The following is a 9,135-nucleotide window of genomic DNA, read 5'->3' as shown; positions in this document are numbered from 1 at the left end:
AGCTATCTAAGGATGGTACTATAGAACGCCACCTCAAGGTAGGCCTAGTGGCGCCATCTCTTGGTCAGGCCGGAAACTTATCAATCCACCCTCGTAAGTCTTCAAGTTTCATTGAATAACCTGATCTTATACATAGAAAAAAAGCTGTGATCAATATTAAAAATAAAGATTCATATTGTTTTCTCTGGTCAGTAATGGCAGATCTTTATCCTGCTCAAACGAATTTCAGTCTAACTTGTTTTTATCCTAACCTTGATGGTTCTGAACTCAAATACATACAGTGCTATCAAGTTTTCAATTACCTCAATCAAGCGCACGCGCAGTTTGTTCCACACGGGGACGATTTGGAATCCCGAAATTCGGGACGTATACAATTCCCATAATATATACAAAGATGATATTACTTTGTAGACATTGAATTTCAGAATCCTTCACTTTCCATTTATTCGAGGAGAGAATTGATGTTCGCTTGCGCCAAAGTCTTTATTTTATTTGTCAGAATTTAAATGGATAAAAACGTCACTGCAAGAAATATTTGCACATAACATTTTTTTAAATAATAACCACACTAAACTTTTACCACAGATTCTTTTCTGTAGATTTATACATGGCGATCTGTCACAATACGATTTTAATAATTGTCGAAATAGAACTCGCCACACGACGTTAAGAAAGACCGCTCAATTAGAAAGATCGGTGATCGGGACACTCGACAATTTATTTATGAGCTTCTTGTTGCAAGAAACCCTCACATATCAATTCCAGGCTCGCGCAATTCTCTCTGGCGCATCACGTGATTGCTCAAATTAAATTGTTATAGGTTGATTGCGCCTCACCTGATCATCTGCTGAGAATTGACTGATTAAAGCAAGGCGGCAATCGCTGTATTAGGCCTCTTGCTAAATATTCCGGGGGTATTAAGAATTGATATTAAGCGCAAAAATTTAAACGAAAATTACATTACATTGTACCCCTTTTTGAAAGGTGGATTTATAAGAAAAGCTCTTTAAATCAACATCTCTATCTATCGAATTAATAAAAATTCTACTTTTCAGAACTATGTCTTATATGCTCGCAGATAATTTACTATATTTCAATGGAAGCGACGCATGTAAATTTGAAAGAATTATAATTATTTCATTCTTACATATTTTTAAATTGCTGCATCCAGATCATCATAAACATACGTACATCATACCATAAATAATGTTTACAAGTCGCAACTTCACAATGTCAAAAGGATTAAATCAAACGAAATTGTATGTAAATATTAATTTTCTTACTCGTATAATTGCCCATTTATACCCACAAATACAATTCGAAGAGTCAAGGGAATGACCAGGTGACAAAATTGTCAAACCTGTTCATTGGAGAGTCGAACGTATTACCTCAAGTAGGAATAATAGAGACCTAAAATAGGCCAAAAAACTTGTGCATTACTTGATTTAATTTACTTGATTGTTTCAGAATACAAAGTAAAACCCAATTGCCTTTTTTTAAGACCAGCCTTGAATTACCTTTCTGAGCTCTCGCTCTATTTCGAAACTCTTATTTATTTTTTCTCTGGCTAATACCAACCTTACTTTATGATTTTTGAATATGTCCATAGTCGCTGCAAAATTAATTATTCTCTGTATTTGATAAGTTGTTTTGGTACCCAAATGCTACTTAAATAGAGTGAATCCGATACTTAAATCAGGAGTAACATTTAGAAAATACTCGATGTCAGATATACATTGTGCCTATCGAGTATGTTTGTCGGAAGATAGGGTACAAGACAGTCTACCGAACTCTTTCATAACCCATTAACGGGGTTGTTTTTGGGGTGCCTTACAGAAGAATATATTGCCTGAATACCAGCATCTTGCAATTCACACACACACACACACTCACTCATTCACTCCCTCACTCAGCCTTTGATCTGACATCCGGATTCCGCCAGATAACCATGGAAGAAAACTCGAAGAAATACACAGCTTTTTCTCCATCAGTACGATACTTTGAACTCGAGAACCATCGAATCATCATCTTTGAAAGGCTGAGACAAACTGGACTCAGACTATAGCCCGATAGATATTAGTACTTGGGATATCTTATCATCAAAGATGGAGTTTAACCTAATGCCAAAAAACTCGAGGCTGTCACGAATTTCAAGAGACTAGTAACGCCACAGAAGTAAAATCCTTTTTAGGACTTGCTGGTTATTACCGGAAGTTCTTAAAAGATTTTTCCAGCAAAACGAAATCCCTAATAGAACAAACAAAAAGCCAAGTAAACTTTATTCGCAGGTAAGACTGTTTGGACGCCTACCAGATTCTAAAAAAAGAATTATGTTCCTCTCCCGTCCTGCAGTATCCTGTCCACAAGAAAGAGTTCACATTAACTGCGGATCCTTTAAAAAATCAAGTCAAGTCAAGTAAGTCAAGTCATCACATCACATCACATCACATCACATCACATCACATCACATTACATTACATTACATTACATCACATTAAATTAAATTAAATTACATGGAATTAAAAATAAAATCAAATGAAAAATATACATATAAATAAATATAAATAAAATCAATTTGATTATTGGACGTTAAAAAGGGATTTTACATTGGATTGTTTTCCTATTTAAATATCCTAAATTATGAAACAGGATATTATTAGCCACGTAAAAAGAAGCCTAATATGTCAAAGGCAAAAATTAACTTGCGTTAGGCAAAAAGCAGAGGGAATAATACCCAATACGCCTTGGGAGCCTAATGAAAAGATAGCCTTGGATATTTTTAGCCCGTTACACATAAGTAATTTTGTCTTGGAACTAATGTTGAATTTCAGAAACCTTTTTAAAACCAAGCATATAAAAACGAGTACCTTCCAGCAGCAAAGTAATGGCAGTTTAGAAAGAGCTCATGCAGTAGTAAAAGATCTTATTAAAACTGCAATGGAAGAAAATCAAAATGATTCGAACCAAAATTTAAATTTAATTACCGTGGGTTATAATACTTCAGTACTTGAGGGGAAGGATGTACACCGTTTGAATTAACGTTTGTATGTAAGGCTAACATCCCTTCCGTGTTAGTGAATACCACTAATTCAAAATACTCAGAGTTACTCTCGCTATGGAGAGAACGGCACGAGAAATACACCAGTAAAGATAAACCAAAAATCAAGAAACAAGAACAAAAATAAAAGGAGATTCAAGACAAACATGTAGTTATTCCCCAAACCATATTTGATATTGGAGATATGGTCCTCACTTTTAATAATCGCAAAACGTCCAAGCTAGATGCGGATTGGTTAGGCCCGACGACAATAACTTTAAAACTCTGTTTGTTATTTTAGAATAAAAAGATTTGGAGTATATTAATAACGAATAAGATAAACTTTACACAGATAATAAAGTACTTGCCACAAGTATATCCAATCAGACAAAATTTAAAAACAATTCTAAACTCAGTTTCCCACGACGCTCAGGTACTCAGCGAACACGGTAAAGCAAACGGAGAACTTTCAAATAAAATGAATAACCAAACAAACACTAACACTCAAAGTATAATTATAAATAACCATTTGCATATTAACATTGCAAGAGCTGAACGCTGACATAAACCTTTTGATCGATTCAATAAATGATGGGAAGAATGGTATCATACATCCCCAGAAACGGGAAACCTGACGGTATTCAGGCGTTCGTGACGGGTGGTCAAGGCGGTCGTATTCTTCGGTTGGGTCAGTCAGGTCGGTTGCTGGGGTACTGCGGGTAACGCGGACGTCTCACGGGAAGGCTGGCGGTATTCAGGCGTCCGTAACGGGTGGTCGTGCCGGTCGGATTCGTAGGTCGGTCGGTTACTGGGAGGCTACGGTAACACAGACGTCTCACAGGGAACCTGACGGTATTCAGGCGTCCGTGACGGGTGCTCGTGACGGTCGGATTCGTAGGTCGGGTCGGTCAGGTCAGCTGCTATGGTACTACGGGTAACGTGGACATCTCACGGGAAGCCTGGCGGTATTCAGGCGTCCATAACGGGTGGTCGTGCCGGTCGGATTCGTAGGTCGGTCGGTCGGGCGATTGCTAAGAGGCTACGGGAACACGGACGTCTCACGGGGAACCTGACGGTATTCAGGCACCCGCGACGGGTGGTTGTGCTGTTCGAATCCGTAGGTAGGTCGGTCGGGACGGTTGCTGGGAGGTTACAGGTAAGGCGGGAGCGGGGCCAGGATATAGGCATGTAGCCGCGGGTAGGTCGGTCAGAGGCACCTGACGCCGACGTACCCTTGCCTCGATGGGTGGTCGTAGGAGCGCCAGTCGGCCACCAATCGAGTCGGTTACGGGGAAGGGGATCAGGAGGTCTGCCGGGGGTAGACCAGTCAGAGGCACCAGACGCCGACGTACCCTTGCCTCGATGGGTGGGCGTAGGAGCACCAGTCACCCACGAATCGAGTCGATTACGGGAAGGGGGATCAGGAGGTCTGCCGTGGGTAGTTCAGGGGGTGACGGAAGTTATGCGGTCGCCTACTGGGAGTGTCGGACGGCCAGAGGAGCCACACCCAGGATAGCTCTCCGATGTTACTCGGGTCGCTGTGCCGTGTGCCAATGGTGACTCACAGTCCAAGGTACGCGCGCTTATGCACTTGCGTTCATACATACAAATACCTACATGTACATGCATATATGTAGCGAGCCGAGGTATTGCTCGTTACACACTTAAAGAAGAGAATTTCCAGAATATTTGAGATATTTATCAAGTCATTATGACTTTATTAAGCGAACGCTTCTTGTACTCGATTCAAGTTCCCCAACTTGAAAACGTAAGTTACCAAGTCCACCACCTGATTCCTATACCAGAAAAAATCCAGAGTACATTTCTAGCAGTAATTCCCAAACATGACTATATCTTACGAAACAATCAGAGGACTTTATATGTACCTAGCGACAAGCAGACGATCAATAATTGTAAAAGACTGAACAAGATTTACGTATGAAAGAGATTGCAGCCGATACAGTTAATCTACGAAACTAATTCCTGTGGGAATTCAATAATTAGAAGTAGTATAAAAAACTTAGTCAAGAATATTGCCAGTTTTCCCCGTTTAGGATCAACGAAATTGTATTTATACCGTTAAAGAAAGGGAATTCGTACATTGTTATTCCCGATAAACAAACAACTCTACATGTATTTTGCGAAACTTCTGATGAGCATGTTAATTTAGTATCATCGCAAAAAATAACTAGTACCGAAAGTTGTATTCTTAGCACCGAAGGTACAATCATTAAAATTAGTCTCTTAAAGAGCAAATACAGAGAAATAAGGTGTACAAAAAAATTATACAACCGTAGGACAAAAACGATCTGGACTTAGTAAAAGAGAGACACATACCTCTTTAAAAACATGTAAAATATGAAAATATCAGCGAAGCCAATCGAACCCTAGACGATATAAAAAATGCTCTAACTAAAATAAAAAATTGCGGGTCGAACTAAAAATTGGACCAAAAAAATAAGCGATGTCTTAGCATACTTAAGTCACGCCTGCATTGCGTTAGTTTTACTGTTTGCTTCATACAAATGCAGCATCCTAAAATTAATTAGAGGATGCCTACCAAAAACGTACATACAAATGTTCTGCGTAAATAATAATGTGACCACGTCAAATGTACCTCAAACTGTAACTTATACAACAGCATTCCCAGATTCCGCTGAGATTAAACCTTTAAATATAGTGAGCGCGCGAGAGTTTAAGCTACGCACTCGTCCAAAGAATTTTTTTTCGGAGTAAAAACAATCTAATGAGGGGAGTGTGAGATGTGCCGTTGCCTCACTGCCTTTTACACTATGTTGGATGGGCCTTTGTCCTACTACTACCCTTGAACTCGCCCTTAAGCGAGCCCTCTGCATGTAACGCCTAGGCTCGAGGCGTCAGTTCTACTCCGACCGTGTCTTAGAAATAAAGTTCTAAAACTATATTCCCTGTGTTTAATTCTACGTAGCCCAAACTTTAGCTTTACCTTTTAAAAATTGTACTTTCAGCAGCTATCTCTTCCCTGTTGGCAAATTGTATTTCAATTGAATTGTATTCCGCTAAAGTTTCGGTTTGCAGTTTTTTTTCATTGCGCAGTTTCTCAACAAAAAATTGAATTCAAAATTTAGTTTCGAAATCTAGTTTTTATTTCTTGATCAATTAATACTGGTCTCACCTTTTAATAAATCGATGTAGCTTTTTATTATGTGAGAAATTCTTTGCAAGTTGTTCAAAATTGTTTTCTCTCGTTGAGCCAACAGTGATTCTTCATCTTCTCTACATGGAAGAATATCTAGAGCCATCACTTGTGCAATGTCATGATTGTTCTCCAACTTATTTTAAAACTATAATTCTTTGAAGATTTTAGGTTCACTAGTTTCTTTACGAACTGTACTTTTGTTAACTGTAAACCACTTGTCATGTAAACACTTTATTGAACATCATTTTTGTTCTTAACCCATTAAGTTCCAAAACGAAGAAATTTCTCTCTTACGCTTGAGCTTGAATAATTTATATAAAAAAGGTTGTTTTTTTTTATCGACGATTTTTTAAAAGAAAATGAAGGCCAAAAAACGGAAACCGAGAGCATCAGACCGGCAATCTGAAGGACCTGGGCTCATATCGCAACGAAGCTAGACAGCGTTTTTTTCACAATCTTAAATAATTACTCAATATTATAATATTAATGACACAACAGATTCATGTAAAATTGTACATCAGTAAACATTAACTTTTAATTTTATAAAAATAATATCAGTGAATCACTCAATCGTTGGAAAAAAATGATATTTCACTGACTGCATTGGATTTTGCTGTGGAAATGACGTAATATAGCAATAAAATAATTTTTTATAATCCTTATATCATTATTTTAACTATTTAACACTAAATATTTTTATTTTGTTTGTAAATAAACTATTCAAATACCGTTTTACTGAAATAATTAAATATTTATATGATTTGAGTGAAAAAATCACCAAAAATATCGATATAACGAAATAAAAAATTTTTGGTTTCCGTTTTTTGGCAGCCATTTTGTTTAAAAAAATCGTAGATAAAAAAACTCAACTGATTTAAAAAGTTCAGACATTTTTTGCACTTTTTTGCACATTTGCGACACTAAAAAATTCTTTCCCCCTTTATTTTTTGATTGAAAAAAATTGCTTAAAAAAAGGAATTTCTTTTTAATTATTAATTGAAAATCGATATTATCCGTTTTTTAAACCATTGCATCGTGTAGAGCATACCCGCAAATAGTAGAAAAGCGTATTTTACAATAAATTCTTTGCTTTTTTATCAAATTATTTAAGCTCAAACGTAAGAGAGAAATCGATTTCAAATCGTAGATTTCAAATTATTTATGTCTTACGGTCCAAATAATTTGAAATCTACGATTGGAAATCAATAAATATCAACGATCGAAGAATGGATTGATTTCATCAAATAATTTTACAAGTAAGAGAGAAATTTCTTTGTTTTTGGACTTAATGGGTTAGTTAGAAAGCCAGCTTCGTTCCCAAATACAAAACAATTTCTACAAAAAGATGCAACACGGAACTGAACAGGTTGCTTCAATAAATTAACTTTTTTTTCGTCTAAACACTTTGGCGCGTTTTGGGCATTAATTGATAATAATACACTAGTTGTTTCATTTTCGGAGAAGGTTAGCACCTGAATCAGACAAGACTGCAGATTAAGTAGGCAGATTTCTGAAGGGCAAGCGTCTGTTTAAAATCCTCTTCATTAAAGCCCTTCTTAGAAATATAACAGTTTTATAATTCTAATCCGAAAATATATTCTTTTTAGCCTTTTGAAGCAAACGTATTTGCTTAATGGCAATATGAAATTATTTAATTTCTACATTCTTCAATTGAAAATAAAATCGTATAATTTTTAACGCCTTTAATTAAAAATTGTACACTTTGAACTTGTCTTTAATTAAATTGTTTAATTTAAACAAAATTATTTTGAGAGTTTCTGAACCAAAAATTAATCTTAGACTTTGAATTAATATTATTTAATTATTTATCACCGTATTATTTATTTGATATACAAATTATTCCATACTTAAAATTTTTCCTCGTCGAAAAGTGTTTGATTTTGAAAGTTTTCTATTGAAACTCGTTCAATATATTGAATTTCATTTGAAACTTTCTCAATTCTAAATTATTGATTAATAATTATTCTTTCAAACAAATTTGAAACACAGTATTTATAAATTTTTGTTTAAATAATCAATTTTTAAGTTGTTAATATTTTAACCTTGAAAAAGGAAACACAGAGACATGAATGCGCACTTGAGGCATGTGTATTGCATGCTAGTTGAAAAATAATAAAAAATACAGTTTAGTTCATCTTATAATTCTTCATCAAATTAATGATTAATTAATCATTCTTCGTAACAAAATTATTGCAGCCTATTAAATTTCGATGCAATGATACTTGACCGAAGTTTAATTTTTTCCTTTCAGAACTTACGTTACCGAATAATTATTGGTATGCATTGTAGTGCAATAGTGCATCCTAACTTCATGAATTTCATATTTTTTTGCAAAAGCGTGTCTAATTCCGGACCTTGTTAGGCAATAGTGCCAAAAATCTGGACTGTGGAGTTTGCCCGTAACATTGCATGGCATCGTCGTCCATGCATTATGGTGCAATCATTTGCTATTTCAATTGCATTTTTTTCAATAAATAAGCATTATTTGTGTCTCAATATATTTCCACACATTTAAATTCTGTAATATCTTTCACTGTTTAGAAAACTTCTGTCACTAAGAAGACTCCCGTGGGCCAGGATAAGGATGTACCTCACAATATGGGCAAGAGTGACTTGATACGAGCAAGTGATTTCAATTTTTTGATGGTTCTGGGTAAAGGGAGCTTTGGAAAGGTATTTCCTCAATGTATTATTCCTTTAGTGCTTTAATCAAAAATACAACATTAAGAATACACAAATACCTAGATAACAAGCGTGCGGGGCACGTTACTCAGACGTCGCGACGTATACCAGCATATACCAGGTGTATACATATGAAACCGGTATTGTCATTTAGCGGCCAGTAGGCACACTTGTAGGCACTGTCGGAACTTACCATTTGTGCTAATTGGCATATTTT

At 36.0% G+C, this 9,135-nt stretch overlaps 1 protein-coding gene across 13 annotated transcripts in view; it reads left to right on the top strand.

Annotated features, from left to right (window-relative positions):
• The window catches only part of LOC117167579 (protein kinase C, brain isozyme), a 1,572,697-nt gene that overhangs the window by 932,028 nt on the left and 631,534 nt on the right, over positions 1–9,135 (top strand). For 11 of the 13 annotated variants that reach the window (XM_033352622.1, XM_033352626.1, XM_033352623.1 and 8 more), the window contains one exon: positions 8,778–8,909. The exons of the other annotated variants lie outside the window; for them this stretch is intronic. In XM_033352622.1, coding sequence (XP_033208513.1) covers positions 8,778–8,909 — 132 coding nt within the window. The remainder of the gene's footprint in view (positions 1–8,777; positions 8,910–9,135) is intronic. 13 annotated transcript variants of the gene reach the window in all.

The sequence above is a fragment of the Belonocnema kinseyi genome, chromosome 2 (assembly GCF_010883055.1).
Source record: "Belonocnema kinseyi isolate 2016_QV_RU_SX_M_011 chromosome 2, B_treatae_v1, whole genome shotgun sequence".
NCBI classification, from domain to species: domain Eukaryota; kingdom Metazoa; phylum Arthropoda; class Insecta; order Hymenoptera; family Cynipidae; genus Belonocnema; species Belonocnema kinseyi.
The sequence above is the reverse complement of the archived record's forward strand: the minus strand, read 5'-3'. Positions and strand labels throughout refer to the sequence as shown.